Source organism: Populus nigra, chromosome 1 (genome assembly GCF_951802175.1).
Source record: "Populus nigra chromosome 1, ddPopNigr1.1, whole genome shotgun sequence".
Taxonomy (NCBI): Eukaryota; Viridiplantae; Streptophyta; class Magnoliopsida; order Malpighiales; family Salicaceae; genus Populus; species Populus nigra.
In genome coordinates this window covers 20,862,138-20,882,773 of record NC_084852.1, presented here as the reverse complement: position 1 = coordinate 20,882,773, position 20,636 = coordinate 20,862,138, and the positions used below count along the sequence as shown (strand labels likewise).

The 20,636-nt window shown below is 33.4% G+C and overlaps 3 protein-coding genes across 6 annotated transcripts; all 3 read right to left on the bottom strand.

Moving 5' to 3' along the window:
• Positions 1-3,455: 3,455 nt before the first annotated feature.
• Positions 3,456-9,950, bottom strand: LOC133687028 (methylmalonate-semialdehyde dehydrogenase [acylating], mitochondrial). Of its 3 annotated transcripts, none has more exons than XM_062107010.1 (19): positions 9,764-9,946; positions 9,571-9,668; positions 9,355-9,426; positions 9,099-9,260; positions 8,922-9,000; positions 8,658-8,812; positions 8,334-8,397; positions 7,652-7,731; positions 7,327-7,392; positions 6,822-6,872; positions 6,559-6,710; positions 6,001-6,091; positions 5,840-5,920; positions 5,349-5,426; positions 5,164-5,199; positions 5,021-5,064; positions 4,846-4,924; positions 4,423-4,513; positions 3,456-4,296 (listed from the first exon to the last, which is right to left on the bottom strand). In XM_062107010.1, the coding sequence occupies exons 1-19, from the start codon at positions 9,792-9,794 to the stop codon at positions 4,184-4,186; spliced, it is 1,623 nt and encodes a 540-aa protein (XP_061962994.1). In that variant the 5' UTR covers positions 9,795-9,946; the 3' UTR covers positions 3,456-4,183. The 3 variants fall into 3 exon arrangements, 2 of the variants coding, with proteins under 2 accessions (XP_061962994.1, XP_061962996.1); XM_062107012.1 differs by having other exon boundaries at positions 9,571-9,602; XR_009840403.1 differs by lacking the exon at positions 5,021-5,064 and having other exon boundaries at positions 4,248-4,296; positions 9,764-9,950.
• A 3,349-nt stretch (positions 9,951-13,299) lies between these two features.
• LOC133687867 (L-type lectin-domain containing receptor kinase IX.1-like) lies at positions 13,300-15,432 on the bottom strand. The gene has a single exon (XM_062107206.1). It carries the CDS (start codon positions 15,430-15,432, stop codon positions 13,300-13,302), a length of 2,133 nt encoding a protein of 710 aa, XP_061963190.1.
• Positions 15,433-17,410: 1,978 nt separating this feature from the next.
• Positions 17,411-20,518, bottom strand: LOC133703384 (methylmalonate-semialdehyde dehydrogenase [acylating], mitochondrial-like). Of its 2 annotated transcripts, XM_062127877.1 has the most exons (8): positions 20,300-20,518; positions 20,027-20,130; positions 19,811-19,882; positions 19,555-19,716; positions 19,375-19,453; positions 19,107-19,261; positions 18,782-18,845; positions 17,423-18,179 (listed from the first exon to the last, which is right to left on the bottom strand). In XM_062127877.1, exons 1-8 carry the CDS (start codon positions 20,448-20,450, stop codon positions 18,109-18,111), a joined length of 858 nt encoding a protein of 285 aa, XP_061983861.1. In that variant the 5' UTR covers positions 20,451-20,518; the 3' UTR covers positions 17,423-18,108. The 2 variants fall into 2 exon arrangements, with proteins under 2 accessions (XP_061983853.1, XP_061983861.1); XM_062127869.1 differs by having other exon boundaries at positions 17,411-18,845.
• Between the last annotated feature and the right edge of the window lie 118 nt (positions 20,519-20,636).

Sequence of the window (20,636 nt, the reverse complement as noted above, 5' to 3'; positions counted from 1 at the left end):
AAAAAATTTATATAAAGTATTATTTATTACATGATGTAATAGCAATGGTTAAATCTATAATATTTAAATTAAAAATCATCAATATATATATATATATAACCTCAATTTCAATCACAGTTTTAATCAAACATACATAAATATCAAATCAACCTCAACCAAAAGTAAGTACTTTTTAGAAAATAATTTTTTTCAAACCACAATACCAAACAAATTATACTCAATCAAATCATATTAACAAAACAATTATTTATTAAAATATTTTTTCTATTTAACAATTCAACAACTCAATCCTTTTCTATTTAGTTTTATTTTTTAATTTTATTGTTCATTATTTTAAAAATTATACTTCATTAATTTTTTTTATTTTCTTTCTATTAAGTTATATATTGGTCTTATATATTTAATTTTTCTTCTTGATTTTATCATTTAACATTAGATTTATTAGAAATAAAACTTCATAACTTTTTTTTTTCAAAATATTGAAATGTATAACTAAATCATTGTAGTCACACCTGCAAAACATTATTTAGTGTAATAGTGTTTTTTTCTTTTTAATTTAACCCTCAACGACACAATCTTTTTTTTATTTAGTTTTTTTTTTCAACTTCATCTTTCTATATTAGATTTTTTTGGAAATTGTAATTTTTATTTTTTTCATTTTTTTTTCTATTAGGTTATATATTAATTTTATATATTTATTTATTTTTCAAACTTAGATAATAAATATATTGGAAGTGGAGCTTCATAATTTTTTTAATTTTCTTTCAATGAGTTTATTTTGATCCCATGACCTAGGCTGTTGGTTTAATAGGTTAACCTGAGTTAATTATAATCGTTTTTTGGGCCACTTTTTCTAAAAAAAATTTCAATTTCATCATTCAATATTGGATTGGTTGAAAAATGGGCTTTGTATGAGATTATTCCGATCTATGGAGTCGGGTCATGAATTTAGCAAGTTGACTCGAATTGACTCCATTCATTTTTTTTGTCATTTTTGAACTTGAATATTTTTTTTTAATTGGGCTTCGTATTTTTTTATTTGATTTGCTTGAGATTATCTCGATCTCATAACCCGAGTTGCGGGTTTGAAAGGTTAATTTGGGTTAACTTGGTTTATTTTTTATTTTTTCATTGATTTTTTTTTCAATTTCACCCTCCAACAACTCAATCTACTTCCTTATTTTATTTTTTAAATTCATCTTTCAATATTAGATTGTTTAGGAATTAGGTTTCGTAATGTTTTTCAATTTGTTTTCTATAGATTTATCCCGGTCTCATGGATTTATTTATGTTTTATTTCAACCTTTAACATTATATATGTTGGAAATGGAGTCATATAACTTTTTTATATTTATTTTTTATAAAGTTATCCGAGTCTTATAACTTAGATCACTAGTTTAACATGTTAGTTTTAGTGGACTTGGTTTTTTTTTAATAGATTTATTTTTTCAATTTCATCATTTAATATTAGGTTGGTTGAAAATTAGGTTTTGTAATTTTTTTTAATTTTTTTCTATGAGGTTATCCCGATCTCATGATTTAGGTTACAAGATTAAATAGTCAACTCGGGTTGACTCGAGTAGTTTTTTTTTTTTTTATCTTTTTCTAATTTAATTTTTTTCACTTTCATCTTTCAAATTTGGATTAATTAGAAATTCTTCTTCATAATTTAAATTTATTTACTTTTTATAAAACTATTATAGTTTCATGATCCAAATCGTAGATTTAACAAGTCAACACAAATCGATCCAATATGTTGTTGTCATATTATTAAAAAATAAATATCATTTGATATGTCATTATATCAATATTTTAAAAAAATAAATGTTGTCTAACATGCATTATAAGTTTATGATTAAACTTTTTAATATATATATATATATATATATATATTGAAGAAATCCTAAAAGAATATATAAAGAGAATAATTTTAAAAGAATTCTGGAAAAACTGGAAAAGCTAAGATAAACAAAGAAAATTTCTTCGAGAAGAATATATTAAAAAAGCCCTTAAAAACCTTTGTACATTTGTATTTTCGCTCAAAATTACTTCTCCTTGACTAGTAAAGAATCTCTTTCCTTTTAAATTCCTTGAGTGTTGATCTTTTTAATTTTCTTCTCGAAGAAATTTTCTTTGTTTATCTTAGCTTTTCCAGTTTTTCCAGAATTCTTTTAAAATTATTCTCTTTATATATTCTTTTAGGATTTCTTCAATATCATTATAATCATCATTTTTATTATTCCTTTTCAGATAGACTTAGATGTCTCTCTACTTTACTCAAACTCAATTCTTTTTTTATGTTTGATTCTGAAGAGGCAAGGCATTTTGCTGGATTAGCGGCATAAGAACCTGTCTCCGCCTTTATCATCTCCCAAGACGACTCTTCGGCACCATACAATTTCAATCGAATGTTCTTGATTCTTCACATGTTCATAGTCAAACCAAACTAATATTTATGTTAGTGGCAAATTCTTCGACACGAGGCGAACACATCCTGGGAATCGAAAATACAGTAGATATTATTTTTTAAAAATACTTTTTAAATACAAAAACAAATGGGTGTATAAATCATGAACACGTGGAAGGACACCTCTTACTAGAGTTTTTTTCAAGAAAGTTTTACATATAAACTTTCGTCAACACTTATCTTTGTCAGATTTTGTTCTTTCGCAAGTGCAGCATCAATGTATCATGCTATGACTTACTGAGAAAGTACTAAGAACAGCTTAGACAAAAGGAACTTGTGAACACTTGAGAGCATACGTACTGCAAGTGGAGATAGATGCGCTATTTCCTGTGGAGATACCTTCATCCCAATAGAGCTGAAGGTGAAAGCAGGGCTGCGATTCCTGTGGAGATACCTTCAGCACAATAGAGCTGAAGGTGAAAGCAGGGCTGCGATTCCTGTGGGAATGATCCCTCTCTCCTTAAGTCTTTTCCCTGCTCTACATGGAGAAAGCTAATCCACTTGGTACATAAATTTGTTACGATTAAAATTAAAAATAAACCTATTATTTCCTGTGGGAATGATATCGTTTTGAAAAGAAAAAATCAATAAGTTTTTTACTGAGTCAACTTTTATTTATTATGAAATCTAGCTCAGATTAAATTCTTGAATCGAGCTTAAAGAAGTCGATCTACATTTATTTTTGTTAATAATACGCATCGTTTTGTTTTGTTATTTCAACTGATAGGATTTCAGCGGACAAATAGTCTGACTTTATCTTCTAGAATGCTATGGCTGATATACATAAACCTGAAATTGTTAGGCATGAACATAATGAATGAATGTTGAGCTGAATTCCTGGAATTCTGCTTCCATATCCCTTTTCTTCTTCTATTTTCTCACTGACATGTAAACACCATGACTGGAACTTGGCTACCAGCCATTTTCATCACCAAGCACCTCTGGATGTCATCCAGATTGGTTCCCACTCCATAAACACAACAAAAAATGATCGATAACACTAGATTTTGGCGAGTAATGCTTTTCAGAATTTGCTCGGGACAAGTTTTTAATTTCACTAAAATCTCATACTATAAATAGTTCACCGCCATGGAATGCTATACTCGCCTTTCCTTTCGGGTTATTGTTGATACTTTACATCCGTAACAGCAAGAATCATGCATCTCGCTTCACGTCAATAGTTTTATGAACATTAAACTAAAATTTTCATTTCAGAATTTGCTCAGGACAAGTTTTTAATTTCACTAAAATCTCAGACTATAAATAGTTCACCGCCATGGAATGCTATACTCGCCTTTCCTTACGGGTTATTGTTGATACTTTACATCCGTAACAGCAAGAATCATGCATCTCGCTTCACGTCAATAGTTTTATGAACATTAAACTAAAATTAAAATCTGGACGCCAATAGCATGTATTTTCCCTTTTCTATGATTTCTGTCGCTAGAACGGCACATGAGGGAAGGCTGGAAGCGAGCGAAAGGATCCCGCTTTTCTGTCGCCAAAATTCTTTCATGCCCGACAATTGAGCCCAGGCTTTGTATTTGACACGATGGGGGACTTTTGGTGACCCGCTTGAGAGAGATAACTACATACGCTTAAAAAGGCCAATTAGGGGAACGAAAACAGAGGGCGGAGCAGAAGACGACCTCGAAATAGTTTATTTGTGGGTTCAAAATTGCATTGCGCATGAAAATTGTCAGGGACATGACACCATTATAGTTTCTGTGAAGTCGGCATTGCCAGAGAAACTCCACTACCACCTGGTAAATCCTTCCATTGCTGAGTTATTGTTTTGATCTGAGTGTAGAAATTAACCCCAGCCTTACCTGCAATTATTTAAAAACAAAAAATAATAACCGTGTCAGGGATGTTTGTAAGGCCAGCGTGTTGGTGAAGAAACAGTAACGGTTGCACAAGCACAAGAGCATGGCTTTAGAGGATGTATGCATTACCATAGAAATTGAGATCGCCAGAAAAAGATGCCTTGGAGCCAGTAAATGAGAAAAACGGCAAGGGAACTGGTATAGGAACATTGATGCCAACCTGGATGAAAGCAACATATGTTAATACGCATGAATTTCACAGAGTGCCTATTTCATGCAGCAATAAACTACCCCTTCCCCTCCCAAAAGGACCATAAATTGGTTATAATCGAATTTGACAAAACCAATGCTTCCAATTTTCAACAAAATATCAATGTTAATTATTCTGGAATTAATTTGCCAAGTTCCTCTCATTTTGTATGAGCTTTCAAATCTTGCCATAGTAAGAGTACAGCGAGGAACTAAAATTGTAGCTACATAACAAAAAAATTATGCAGTTGTAGCTCTTAAATATTCTCTGATGGTAGTCTCATGTTACTTTATAATTTTTACCTGCCCAGCCTCTATCTCAGTTTGGAATTTCCTTGCAGCAGCGCCAGATGCAGTGAATATGGCAGCTCCATTGCCATATCTGTAACAAAAACATTTACAGACATGTAAACCAGATACAATTCATGGAAGGAAAATTGATAAAACAAGCAAATGAAAAGTCATAACGAGATAGTACTTATTTCTGTTCAGGATGTTGATGGCTTCTTCAAAGCTGCCAGCCTGAAAGTTAGGAGAAGAAAGAAAGATGTTACTCCATAGCCATGCCAATCGATCAGAGGCCTAGTTAGCACATAAAAACAAAAAGGGTATTCAAACCACCTCCATGCAAAGAAGAACTGGGCCAAAAATTTCCTCCTGCAAAGGAAATGTATGGAGAGTGGATCAGTCAACTTTTCACCAATATTTGAGGTCTACATCTCCATCCACTTGGGAAATTAATGAATTAAGATTTTTTGGAGTCTGGTCTCCAAAATCAACAACAAAAAAAAAAAGTTAAATAATACCTTGTAGCACTCCATGTCAGCTGTGACACCAGATAAGATGGTAGGACCAATAAAATTTCCATGCTCAAATCCTGGAACCTGTTTATCACCATAAACAAATCAATAAGTAGAAAGTCTCTTTCTGTTAAAGTTAATTGAAAATGAATCATAAAAAGAAGTAAAAGCACCCTTGCAAGAAAGAAACAAAAACACAAAGCTAATGTGAACATGTATGTTTAAGATTAACATATTTTGGACTTGAACTCAATACCTTGCCCATCTTGCTTCACAAAAGAATCAAAGAGCTCCAAGACTATTGGTCCTAATGTATTTTCAGTTCCCTACAACGAAGAGAATGCTGTTTGCTCTACCAGCCATATTTAAATTACTCTATGATTTCCATATATTTTGTGTTTCTGGTCTGACTTGCATATTCAGATGGTTTTACCCACCATTATATACAATAAATAAGTAGCAGGTCCCAACAACAAAACAAAAATGCAATAACATACCACTATATTTCTTCCATCAAGAAGAAGCCTGGCACCACTTTCAACACCACTTTGAATTAATCTGCACACTCGCTCCTTAGCCTGTAAGAACAGAGAAGATTTCCAAGTAAAGATTTGATCATGGTGGTGCAGAGCAGGTTAGGAATAATTCTGAAACATACCTGTTTACTAATCACTGGACCAAGGTCTGCATCAGGCTCCATTCCTGAATTTACTTTTAGAGATTTTGCACGTTCCACCAGTTTATTCTCCCTAGAAAAGTTTGAAAAACTTCTCTGTTATACAGTTACATCTTGGTCAATCACCAAGGGGCTCTTATTTTCCATTAATCGTACAAAACACCATAGTAAATATCTGCAAGGGGATGCAATCTATGTATAACATGCATGTTAAAGCCCATTTGTCCATGCAATGGGGATGCTCCCCCTCTGTGTAAACAGTGATAAAGGCTAAAATTTATGTGCAGCCTCAAATCCCATCTACACATAAAAATGCCTCCCTAAGTAACGTGATGGCATGCATGTGTCAACTCTCAACGAAGGAGCTGTATCCTATTGTGGCTCTACTAAAACTGATCCAGCTTCCATAACATAGCTGAAAAATCATTCTCTTGACATCCTATTCCTTTGCAGTAGCTAACTGGCAGCAGATTACTTGAAAAGTTCAGCTAGAAGTTATCAATTTAACAAGCTGTGGATTTCAATTGGAAACAAACTTACCATGACTGTGGGTCTCCAACAAAAACTACAGTGCTCAGTGCCATACATCTTTGTCCCGCTGCCCCAAAACCAGCAGCAACTAAAGCATTCAAAGTGGCATCAACATTGGCATCTGGTAAAACGATTGCATGATTTTTAGCTCCCATGTTAGACTGCACAAAAGAATACAGATAGCCAATTGACTCCAACTTCAACCATTGTGAAAAAACCATATTGCTCCTAACAGACTGAATAGTTATTACTAAAAAATGATGTGAACTTACCTGTACACGTTTCCCTTTAGCTGATGCTCTTGAATATATGTGCATACCAGCCTGTGAATATGATAACAAAAAATCAAGAAATAACGTGACTATCATGTAAGTAATAACATGTCAATGTGGCAGAAAAGAGCAATGATCTCCAGAATGTTTTCCCCACTCAAAAATAACAGGAGAATAAGTTTAAAGGTTATCCACCAAAAACTGATCTTGTTCAGGATCTTCATTTTCCTCAGAATGCTTGGGATAGAAATATAAGACCATAAAAAGATTGAGAGTGTTTGGCAATGTGGCCAAAACGCTGTTTGCCAAAATTGTTTTTTAAAAAAATTTGCTTAAATTTTGTTTTGGATCGTTTTGACGTACTGATACCAAAAATGAATTTTTTAAAAAAAACATTATTTTAATGTGTTTCTAAGCAAAAACACTTTGAAAAGCAACTTCTACCAGAATGTCAAACACACTCTAAGTAGGAATCAAAATCTGGATATTGCAGTGACTAACTTACAGTATTGGATCCCACAAATGATATGGCTCTAATGTTGTCATCGTCACAAATTGCATTAACAACATCCTGCCACAAATGGAAACACATTAGAAAAACAGTGCTGTTAAAGACACATAAACAAATGAAAATCACAAGATCATATCTCAGGCATTTTCCACTATATCACAGCCCTCCGACATACAAATGAAACTGCAAAATCTTAATAAGTTAGAATCAATTAAATAAAATCCAATTTTTCAAGTTTATTTTCTTAGGAAGATATAGCTACCAAAACACGATAAAGATTAAGAAGCAAAAAAGAGCTCATTGTTGAGCAAAACCATACATTGGTGCCGTGAACAATGTTTAAGACACCATCTGGCAGACCAGCCTCCATTGCTAACTCAGCAAGTATTATAGAAGCACCTGTTACAACTCGAAAAACGAAGTTACTGTTACAAATAAAAGTAAGATGATTGATTATTTTGTGCAGAATATGAATGGAGTTGGAACTGTGATTAGTGAACATTTATGCAGGGACTGCTTTAGTCCCAAACTGTTTTACTGAATTTTCCAGAACTTTCAAAACTATGTTTCTTTGCATTACTAAAAAATTTAAGAGAAAAAAACCTATAATAAGGCAGGACAATTTTGAAATAATTGAACAATTTCCATTAACTGTTCAAAGTGGACAGCTAGCTTCAACAGGAAAAAGAGGAAGGCAAACACCACTTATGACAAGAGCACATAATCTGACATACTAAATTCAAGCTTCCAAACACTTATATTATTGGCTTAAAGGGGTCACCTGATGGGAAGTCCTACAATTCTGAGCTAAAGGTTCTTCCAATACTCATAGGAGGCTATTTTATTTTCAGGGTAACCAGCTTCTAAACAAAGTTTTATCACATATATATGACTAGAGAAGATAGAAAGTATCTTTCTAACCTATGAATTTAACACGCTGGTACCTTGAAGAGATAATGCTCCAAATATTATGCACAAAATATAGACAAGGTAATCCTTACCAGGATCTTTCTCCGATGGCTTCAAAATAAAGGTGTTACCACATGTTACGGCAACAGGGAACATCTGCAGCCAAAAAGGAGCACACATTTTTATTTTTTTTTTCTCTGGAAACTCAAGATTTGCTCACAAATCAGAAAATCTTTAAATGTTTGTACACTTGTGAAACATGATCAACTTCAAGATGAAGCTAGAAGTTGGCCCAGTTAACTGCATCCTTTCATCTTAAGAAAAAGATTTGAGTTACATCTTTGTAATAATGATATAGCAGGCATCCCAATATGCATGGACAGAAAAAATTGCGAAGAAGAATACTGAAGGCTTACCCATAAGGGAATCATTGCTGGAAAGTTGAATGGGCAAATCCCAGCACATACACCAAGTGGCTCTCTGATGCTAAAGGTATCAATTCCATTTGACACATTAGGGACATACTCACCCATCTGCAAAGTCGCCATTCCACAAGCATGTTCCACCACCTCTGTAAGCGAAAAAAAATCAAATTGAGACAGCATATATGAAATCAACTACGATTTTGAACCAAAAGAGACTTTAGGAAGAGCAAATAATAAAAAAAAAAGAAGACTAACCTAGCCCACGGAACACATCTCCATGAGCATCCTTCAAGGTCTTCCCCTGTTCAGTAGTAATATTCATCGCAAGCTTATCCTAGAACAAGATCACAGTAATTCTAACCATCAAACGAAACCTATTAAAAAATAATACAGATAAAAAGCAACAATGACGAAAAATTCTAGCATGCTTACAATGTCTCTACGAATAAGCTCTTGGAGCTTGAGCATGACACGCTGACGAGTCGTAATTGGCGTGTTACGCCACGCCGGAAAAGCCTGCTTTGCTGCAGAGACTGCAGCTCTGAACTCTTCGTTCGTAGTCAAAGGAACCCGTGACACGGCTTCTTGTGTTGCCTAACCCCATATACCAATCCATTAAACCCAAAACAACTTTCAATCATCACTAAAAACAAAGAAAAACATAGTAACAATAATAATATATACTCACAGGATTTATCACATCAATGGTTGAGGATGATTGCGAATCAACGAATTTTCCTCCAATAAGATTGGGGACTCTCTGATACAGCACACAAACTTGTAAGAAATTATAAAACTGAAGAAAAGTTTCTCGAGTTTTTGAAGAACTTCCTGAGAAACCAAACAGACCATAAAGCACCGAAGATATGCGTGTGTACGTATAGATTTGTAATGGGTATATTACCGGAGGGCTAGGTAGGCTTGAAGAAGGCTCAGCTGCACCAGTAGAGAAACAATAAGAGCTTCTTAAAGCAAAGATCGAAGGCTTCAAGGCCTTTCTCGCTGAAACACCAAAAGAAAAGGAATCAAAATAAATCAATTTTGTAACAAATGAAATAAACAGATGATTGATGATTAGTTACGCGCAAGTTGCTTACCTCGTTGAATCGAGGATCGAAGAAGCAACATCGTTTTTCTTTTTGTTTCTACTTGCTTTGATTCAGTGACTCTTTGACGACACTGTTTTTAGTTTAGGCGAAATGTCTGTTTCTTCAAGAGGATGTTGCATAGTATATCCCTTTTTTAAATGCATGCCCACTTGTTATTCTGCGAGAGTGATTAGTGTTATGACTAGATTTTTCTCCCGCAAGTTCAATCATGCTGATCTTAGAAAACAGTGACATCATGACAAACAGAAATTTTAATCATGAATAAAAAATAAATGAAATAAAATGTTAACGAATAAAATAATAAAAAACAAATTAGAAAAAAATATAAAAAAATAATTAAAAAATAACAACCAAATTAGATAAAAATAAATAAAATAAAATGTCAAGAGATAAAATTAAAAAAACAATAATTAAAAAAATAAGTATCATATTTGATATAAAAATTAAATAAAAATTAATAAAAAAATCAAAACAAATAATATATCTTAAAAAGAGAACGAAAAAAAAATGGAAGGAGAACTTTGTATTTTAGCTATCCAGCACGGATTTCATGAAAAGAAGAGAGGGAAGAAAAAAAATCTCACCATTGCAAATTTCACTACAGACGCAGTCATTGGACATTTCAAATGACAAGGCAGTTCGGCTTTCATGGACTCCAAAAGTCTCCGTATGTACTGTTCAAAAATTATAGATACCCACTAACTATTTAGATTTAGATGGTGGTTTAATAATAAAAATTAAAAATTAAAAATTTTATTTTTTTATTATTTGAAATTCGAATCCTGTAATTGCTCCTATAATGACCATTAGAAACTTATATGATTGTTAACTTCAGGATTTATGTGATTAGTTGAGGTGCTTGTAAGCGGGTCCAAACACCTACGTTAAACTTAAAAAATAAATCTTGGGTAGCGTTTACTCATGGACAAATGTATTACATCTATCAATTCCTTTTTCTTTTTATTTATTATTTTTATTTATTAAAAAATTAATTTATCTCTAATTCAAATAGATTATAATAAAAAAATCATGATGAAACAACTCCTCCTTGTCTTCTTTAATTTTTTGACTTGAAAAGCCATAATTTTACTATTTTGTAAAATTAAAATGACGCAAAAGCTCCACTTAACCTTTCATCATTTGTTTTTGATTTTTAAAAGCATTTATATCATTTAACTTGGCAAAAACAAAAAAATAATAAACAATTATAATCCCGGTTAATTTTATAATGACAAATAAATTCATTAGAAAAGATAATTTAATTTAACCTCGAAGAACGATCATTTAATTTTGCAGACAACATTTGATTTTTTCCTTTTGGATTGGTAGGGAAAATCATTTAGTTTTGGCAGCCATTGTCTGGAATATAGTCAGGGGAAAATGAAATCAATATGGTTGGTATTTGCAGAATTGAACTTTCACATCTGGGACCCTTCTCTGAATAAATCTTTCCCGGCACATTGAGGTTGAGTTCTTCAGCATTTTTTTGTCCCTGAATGCACTTGAACACAAAAAGCTCCGGCATGCATGATAGTTCTTTGAGTTTGTTTAACCCCTTTCACAGGGCATTGCCTGGATTCTTTTCCCTCATTATTTCCTCCATGCTTCACCGTTTTTTAAAGCTTGTATGGCTCTCTACCTCTCTGATTTCTTCCATGTTGCTTTCGAGTGGCTTTCAACAAGGCAAGTCTCTCTTCCTTCCCCTCCTTCAACAAGCCATCTGACTCTGTTTCTTTCTTTATAGTCCTTTTGTGTTGATGATTTGTTTCTCTTCTCTGTCTCGAAACCATTCCAATGGTTATTTGCGTTCATTCTACCTGCTCTATGCCATGCTCTTTCATGTTTTAAGTTTGTAATTCTTTGCCATCTATTAGCCTATGTGATGAGTATATTCCAAGAATATCTACCTTCTCAGAATATATATGAAGTTATATATATTTTGAAATAGAATTGTAATTAATCAAGAATTATTTTGTTAATGCTGCTGGCTTTTGCTTAGCTATGTAATTGTGACGGTAATTATTGCTTTTGACATCTGTTTAATAAAACAATTATGGTAAAAAATGCTGTACATTAATTGTAACCGTTGACTACAAGCACAAAATTCATAGAATATGCTAACGACGAAGAAACCTTGCTCGTGCACTTAGCCATCCCTGCCAGAATCCATGAAAAAACCTACAAGGAGAGGTCGAAGCAAGCCAGGATGCATGAATTTACTTCTCAAAACTTCACCGTTTTACAATGCAGTTTTTATACACACACGAATTTCACTACATTATACATATTTTATATATTTTTTTACTCATCCTAATGCTTTTTTAATTAACATGCATTATCAAAAAAAAAATCATGTTTTATTTAATCAACTAATTCTCTTCAACAATGATTTAATAATATGATAGAATAGAAATACAATCATAAAGAATCCCATGTATTAGTTCTTAGTAAAGATAAAATGCTAAAAGTTCACAAAAATTTATAATATGTTTTATTATATAAATAAAAAAAATGAGAGATTAAATAAAGTAAATTATCATAAAAACTAAAAAATAATAACATAAAAAAGTTATATGGGCCAAAGTTGAGCTCATAAAAAGTACTTGGATTAAAGTTCAAGATTGCACGGCTGATTTTATAAATCATGTTTTAAAATCCATGCAATCATGTTTGGGTTTCGACACGTAACCGGCATTAAGCTTTAAATATTTTTTTCTTTTACCACTAAAAATTAAAAAATAAATTTATAATTCTTAAAATTCAAATAAGCTTATCTTCATATTCTAGAGATAAAATGGTTGAAGTTTGATGTGGATTGAGTCTTACCTTTAAAAACCAATGTTAAGATTCCTATCCCTTGTGTCCAGGTCATGCCTGCGTGCATTGACTTTTTTTTCACTTTATATATACAAGTGGCTAATTTATAAATTTTTAAACAGAGTGAACTTAAACTGTTCAACTGGACATGAATTCGCAGTAGGAATGAGTAAAAAAACTGAAAAATTAATTAAATTGAGAAAATTAAAAAAAAATAATAAAAAAAATTAAATCGAAAAAAACCAATTAAAACGATTAAAATTTTAAAAAAACCAGCCGGTTTGGTTTGGTTTCGGTTTTATAAAAAAACCGAACCGAACTGAAACCAAAACCTAGCCAAACCAGAAAAACCGAGCCAAAATGAAAAAAAAACCGAGTCAAAACCGAGAAAACCGAGCCAAACCGGATAAACCGAGCCAAACCAGTTTGAACCGGTTTTTTTTTCTAAAAACCGAACTGAACCGAACCAAAACTGATCGGTTTGACCCGGTTTCAGTTCGGTTTTAGTTTTTTTTAATTTTTTTTTCGATTTAGTTATTTTTTTTTATATAAAAACCAAATCAAACCGAAAATAATCACCCCTAATTTGTAGTCAGTTTCAAAGAAAATCAATTTTAGAAAAGATGTCAAAATTGATCAGTACAAAAAAAAGGGCAAAATTAAATGTTTTTACTGGATAAGAATAATTAATTACACTGGTCATCAATTTAACCTTCGTGTAGAAGCATGGCAGATGCTGAAGAAGGTGCGGTGAACTGGGAAGAATTAGTGATGTAACTACAACTTGAAGATTTGTTCATCCCTCCTTCAGAATCTGTAAGGCCATAGGACATTATTGAAAGTGAAGATGCAGATATTGGCGGGGCGAAATATGATGGCACGGGCATCTTTGATGGGAGAATAGGCAATGGAGCATCAAAATTAAGTTCGTGAAGAGCTTGCCGAATTGAGGGTCTAAGATGTTCATCCGGATGAGCGCACGAAAGGCCGACAATCATCAAGCGTTCCATCTGCGTCTTGTTAAAATCTCCGCATAGTCTTGGGTCAACTGCTTCAAGTAGCTTTCCTTCACCATAGAGCTCCCAAACCCACTGCACCATGGACACTCGATCTTCATTACTGGCCTTTGGGTTGATAGGTTTTCTTCCACAAGCTATCTCCAATGCAACAATTCCAAAACTGTAAACATCTGACTCTCTGCTAGCCTTGCCTGTCATTGCACACTCTGGAGCCATGTAGCCCATAGTCCCTGCCAAAACTGTTGTTTGAGAACCTTTTCCATGGTCCACAAGCCTAGCCAAACCAAAATCCCCAAGCTTAGCATTGAATTCTGAGTCCAACATAATGTTGCTAGACTTTATATCTCTATGCACCACACATTGTTCCCATTCTTCATGCAAGTACAACAGTCCCGATGCCAAGCCTTGCACGATTTCGTACCTCACCTCCCATGTCAACAAGCTAGTTTCTTTGAAAAGATGGGAGTCTAAGCTGCCATGAGACATGAATTCGTAAACAAGTAAAAGCTCCTTTCTTTCATGACACCAACCCATGAGTTGGACTAAGTTTCTGTGCCTCAATCGGCTAATGATCTTTACCTCTGCTGCATATTCTTTAATCCCTTGTTGAGAACCTCTTGATACTCTCTTCACCGCAACGAATGAATCAATCTCCTTCAAAAAACCTTTATAGACACCACCGAACCCACCCTCACCTAGCTTCTCTTCATCCTTGAAGTTACTTGTAGCTCGAGCCAATTCTTGGTAAGAGAACTTCTTTGGTCCTGTTCCCCTTTCAAATTCTTCATCCATGTACTCTTCAACGACATGACCACCTTCTTCATCTTCTTCGTGCCCACACATAAACTTAATAACAAACCCAACCAAAGCGGCCCCAACAACTATAGCACCACCCCCAACACCCAATCCAACTGCCAGTCCTGTCCTGTTCTTTTTCCGATTCCTACGTGAACCACCATTTGGTGGAGAAGCTGCAGCTGGATCTAATGTATTGGTATCTGGATCTATTGGATTGGTAACATTATCATCAATTTCTAAGCTTGAACTAAAATTCCACGAGTAAAGGGTATGTAGGGCAGATGCACTTCCTGTTGAAGCCGAAAAGCCAAAACTAACTCTTTCTGGTAGGTAATCCCTCAAGCTAACTATTTGACTAAGGAATTGCATTTCTATAGTGTTATTTCTATAACCGGTGAAGGCGACACTCAGATTATGTGTACTTGAATTATAACTAATCCAAGCGTCAGTTCTTATCCCTCCACTAATATTACACAGCCAAGTAACATTATTTACAGATTGCATAGAGTTGATGTCAATACCTACATGCTCGCCTGGTGGATCAAAATAATTTTTGTAGATATCGAACTCCACAGCAACAAAATGATTATCCGTTGTGTTTAGTTGCTGATCATTCCTTGTAAGACCTAAACTTCGACCTTGAGAGAGATTGGGCGGAAGCTTTGATCCTTCTGGCGCAAGAAAGAAAGCCAATCCATCTCCGTATGCACGTCGACCTTGCGAATCGATGGAAAAAGAGAAATGGGTAGTGAAGTCTGTAAGATTCCCTGAGGCCTCGTCCCAAAGCTGCATCGGTTTGTAATACGTGGCTCGACCGAAAATTAAACTCATATTAGCATTTCTTAGATTTTTGGTGAGCTGAACAGCTCCTTCTGCGGGATATGCGTCTTGCTCGTATGAAATGTTTCGGTCGCCAACAATGAAGCTGGTGAAGTTGAAAGATAATCCACTCGCAGAAGGGATTATTAGTGTGAAGAAAGTTGAGAAAACAAAAGGAAGAAATGGAACAGGAAGCTTTCCCATGAAGGAAGTTTAAATTGTAGTGCTGCAATGCTTGGGGGTTAGGAAAACTGCAGAATTTCTTGTGTTAAAAAGGGCATGTATAAGCCTGTCTGTGGCGTTACTTTGCATGGTAATGAAATGTTTATTTTCAGCCACTGCGTGGACCTAAAAGACTTGGAGCGTGTTTAACAGTATGGTTGCGGGTGCTTTTCAAATAACTTTTCATGTCAAAATACATGCCAACGATGTTTTTTCATTTTTTAAAAATCATTTTTAACATCAGCACATCAAAACGATCCAAAACGTACAAACCATATTAAATTTTAACAAAAAAAAAAACAAAAAATTTTCAAATTTTTTGGGAACGCGGCCGCAGCCGCGTTCCCAAACGGTCCCTTGTTCTTGCTGTGGGCTCAAGTGGGAGCCTTTGTTCATTAGCATTAGTTTAAGACTTGTAGGACTTTCAAGATAGGCTGCCGTTTGAATTACTTGAAACCTTCTTGGCAATTCACATGTCTCTGCCGCCTCTGCAGTGCGAACCAAGTCATTATGAACCAAGTCATTAATTAATAATTTCTTTGTTTAGTTTGTAAATAAAAAAAAAATTATTCAACGTTGAAAAGAAATATTATTTTTTAAGTGTTTATAATTATACGTTCTTACGTAAATTAAATGAAAAAAATCACATGAACTCTTCAAATCTGCTTCCTAATCCTATTATATAAATATTTATAATATTAAAATAAAATATTTGGCACTTTTGATATTATAATTATATCTATTAAATTAATTCTTTTTTGAACTTATTTATTTTAATTTTCATAATTAATTTTAATATTTATAATTGTCGGGATAAAATTAAATAAATAATTATTTAATTTAATTTAAGATATAATTATTTTTTAAACAGTCATATAATTTTATTAACAATCATAATGTTTTATTGTAATGTTTTTAATTTATATGAACATGTTATTACACAAAGAAAAATATATACAAAACAAATATATTTTTTTTCTGTCTTTTTTTTTCTTATTTTTTCAAAGATTTAGAAAGTTTAGTTGTATTTTAAAAGTGTTATATCTGTATGAGACAAATAAACATTTTAAAAACAGTGTTTTTCACACCTCACAACCAGCTCTATATTTATTTCCATTCCCAAACAATTTACCAGCATTAACAAAAAAAAAAAAAACCTAAAGGAGGAAGGGGTTTTACTTTACCTCTTTCACATTACTCTATTCATTTCAATACTTTTTTTTCTCTCTAATTTGTGTTGTTTTTTTCAATTTTAATTTTATTTTCAACATTATATTTATGAGAGATTGTGTTTCATAATTTTTTTTAATTCACTTTTTATAAAAGTTATCTTAGATCCATGATCCGGACCGCAGGTTTGACTGGTTAACTCTATTGACTTGACTTTTTTTCTTCTTTTTCTAATTAAATTTTTTTTGTCAATTTTATCATTTAATATTAGGTTGACTAAAAATCAGATTTCACTATTTGTTTCGGTTTACTTTCGATGATGTTATCTTCATCTTATGACTCGAGTCATAGGGTTTTCGAGTTAATCCTGATTTACTTGAATTGTTTTTTTGTATTTTTTTTTAATTGATTTTTTTTAATTTTATTTTTCAACACTGTTAATTGAAAATTAAGCTTCATATTTATCTCAATTTTATTTTATTATGTTATCCTAATCTTATAACTCGAATCACTAGTTTAACAGGAGTTGACTTTAGTTATTTGTTTGGGATTTTTTTATTGATTTTTTTTCAATTTCATCCTTCAATATTAGAATTATTAAAAATTAAGTTTCATAATTTATTTTGATTCGCTTTCTATATGGTTATCTCAATTTTTATTAAAAAAATCACATCTTAAATATTTATTTTGGATGAAATTGCATTTTTACTAGTTATTTAGGTTGTTTTTTAGATTCGCTAAGATAATTGAGTCATATTAAATCAATTCCTCCGTAATTTTAAAAACAAAATGTAATATAAAAAAAATATGAGCAATAAACAGAGCAATTTTTTTACATTAAAAAATTATCCTACCCGTACAGTGTATGTGTCAAATGATCTAGTGACGCACTGAATTAATACGTAAAGTTATTGTTCTGGGGAAAAAACTAAACAGATATACTTGCTAGAAAGAAAGGAGACCCGCTGCAGAAGTAGCAGCACCTGCAAAGCTAGGAACGAACATTTTCAGAGAGAACAACAAAACAGAGAAGCACTTGAAGACACAAAATAACACAATATAAGTGTAGCAAAAGGTTAGTAAAGTGTTGTCCTGCTCGCTACAAACAGGAAATCAGAAATGATTAATGCTCGCTAGCTAATATCCATTGTTAGGAGGAGGTTGCCAGTTCTCTCTAAAACTACTCCTAGGCAATGAAGAAAATGTCATGATATGGGTACAAGTAATGCAGCTGCTCAAACCAATTCGTGTATTTTATCAGACATTCTCCAACGATTACTGTTATCAATTAGCCTAACCCAGTTTTTATCCAACAATATTATTGCTTCTTTTAAGGTTTGTTTTCGATTATTCAACATCATCCAAGTTCTTACAGAATAATGATGGGTTGCATTTCATTATGTACCATCCTATTACGAATGCTGAGATTTTTGTTTCGAACTGATGGTAGAATTCAACAGTATCTAAAGTTCATCATCCACGGCATTATCACCGAGATAACCTTTCAATCTCCCCTCTATCTCTCCTTCTCACTAACTCAGCAAGTATTATAGAAGCACCTGTTACAACACCAAAAACGAAGTTACTGTTACAAATAAAAGTAAGATGATTGATTATTTTGTGCAGAATATAAATGGAATTGGACCTGTGATTAGTGAACATTTATGCAAGGACTGCTTTAGTTCCAAACTGTTTTACTGAATTTTCCAGAACTTTCAAAACTATGTTTCTTTGCATTACTAAAAAAATTAAGAGAAAAAAACCTATAATAAAGCAGGACAATTTTGAAATAATTGAACAATTTCCATTAACTGTTCAAAGTGGACAGCTAGCTTCAACAGGAAAAAGAGGAAGGCAAACACCACTTATGACAAGAGCACATAATCTGACATACTAAATTCAAGCTTCCAAACACTTATATTATTGGCTTAAAGGGGTCACCTGATGGGAAGTCCTACAATTCTGAGCTAAAGGTTCTTCCAATACTCATAGGAGGCTATTTTATTTTCAGGGTAACCAGCTTCTAAACAAAGTTTTATCACATATATATGACTAGAGAAGATAGAAAGTATCTTTCTAACCTATGAATTTAACACGCTGGTACCTTGAAGAGATAATGCTCCAAATATTATGCACAAAATATAGACAAGGTAATCCTTACCAGGATCTTTCTCCGATGGCTTCAAAATAAAGGTGTTACCACATGTTACGGCAACAGGGAACATCTGCAGCCAAAAAGGAGCACACATTTTTATTTTATTTTTTCTCTGGAAACTCAAGATTTGCTCACAAATCAGAAAAGCTTTAAATGTTTGTACACTTGCGAAACATGATCAACTTCAAGATGAAGCTAGAAGTTGGCCCAGTTAACTGCATCCTTTCATCTTAAGAAAAAGATTTAAGTTACGTCTTTGTAATAACGATATAGCAGGCATCCCAATATGCATGGACAGAAAAAATTGCGAAGAAGAATACTGAAGGCTTACCCATAAGGGAATCATTGCTGGAAAGTTGAAAGGGCAAATCCCAGCACATACACCAAGTGGCTCTCTGATGCTAAAGGTATCAATTCCATTTGACACATTAGGGACATACTCACCCATCTGCAAAGTCGCCATTCCACAAGCATGTTCCACCACCTCTATAAGTGAAAAAAAATCAAATTGAGAGAGCATATATGCAATCAACTACGATTTTGAACCAAAAGAGACTTTAGGAAGAGTAAATAATAAAAAAAAGAAGAAGAAGACTAACCTAGCCCACGGAACACATCTCCATGAGCATCCTTCAAGGTCTTCCCCTGTTCAGTAGTAATATTCATCGCAAGCTTATCCTAGAACAAGATCACAGTAATTCTAACCATCAAACGAAACCTATTAAGAAATAATACAGATACAACGCACAACACATGACGAAAAATTCTAGCATGCTTACAATGTCTCTACGGATAAGCTCTTGGAGCTTGAGCATGACACGCTGACGAGTCGTAAGTGGCGTGTTACGCCACGCCGGAAAAGCCTGCTTTGCTGCAGAGACTGCAGCTCTGAACTCTTCGTTCGTAGTCAAAGGAACCCGTGACACGGCTTCTTGTGTTGCCTAACCCCATATACCAATCCATTAAACCCAAAACAACTTTCAATCATCACTGAAAACAAAGAAAAACATAGTAACAATAATAATATATACTCACAGGATTTATCACATCAATGGTTGACGATGATTGCGAATCAGCGAATTTTCCTCCAATAAGATTGGGGACTCTCTGATTCAGCACACAAACTTGTAAGAAATTATAAAACTGAAGAAAAGTTTCTCGAGTTTTTGAAGAACTTCCTGAGAAACCAAACAGACCATAAAGCACCGAACATATGCGTGTGTACGTATAGATTTGTAATGGGTATATTACCGGAGGGCTAGGTAGGCTTGAAGAAGGCTCAGCTGCACCAGTAGAGAAACAATAAGAGCTTCTTAAAGCAAAGATCGAAGGCTTCAAGGCCTTTAGATTTCTCGCTGAAACACCAAAAGAAAAGGAATCAAAATAAATCAATTTTGTAATATTCCAAAAATATCTACCTTCTTTGAGTTTGTTTAACCCCTTTCACAGGGCATTGCCTGGATTCTTTTCCCTCATCATTTCCTCTATGCTTCACCGTTTTTTGAAGCTTGTATGGCTCTCTACCTCTCTGATTTCTTCCATGTTGCTTTCGAGTGGCTTTCAACAAGGCAAGTCTCTCTTCCTTCCCCTCATTCAACAAGCCATCTGACTCTGTTTCTTTCTTTATAGTCCTTTTGTGTTGATGATTTGTTTCTCTTCTCTGTCTCGAAACCATTCCAATGGTTATTTGCGTTCATTCTACCTGCTCCATGCCATGCTCTTTGATGTTTTAAGTTTGTAATTCTTTGCCATTTATTAGCTTATGTGATGAGTATATTCCAAAAATATCTACCTTCTCAGAATATATATATATATATATATATATATATATATATATATATAAAGTTATATATATTTTGAA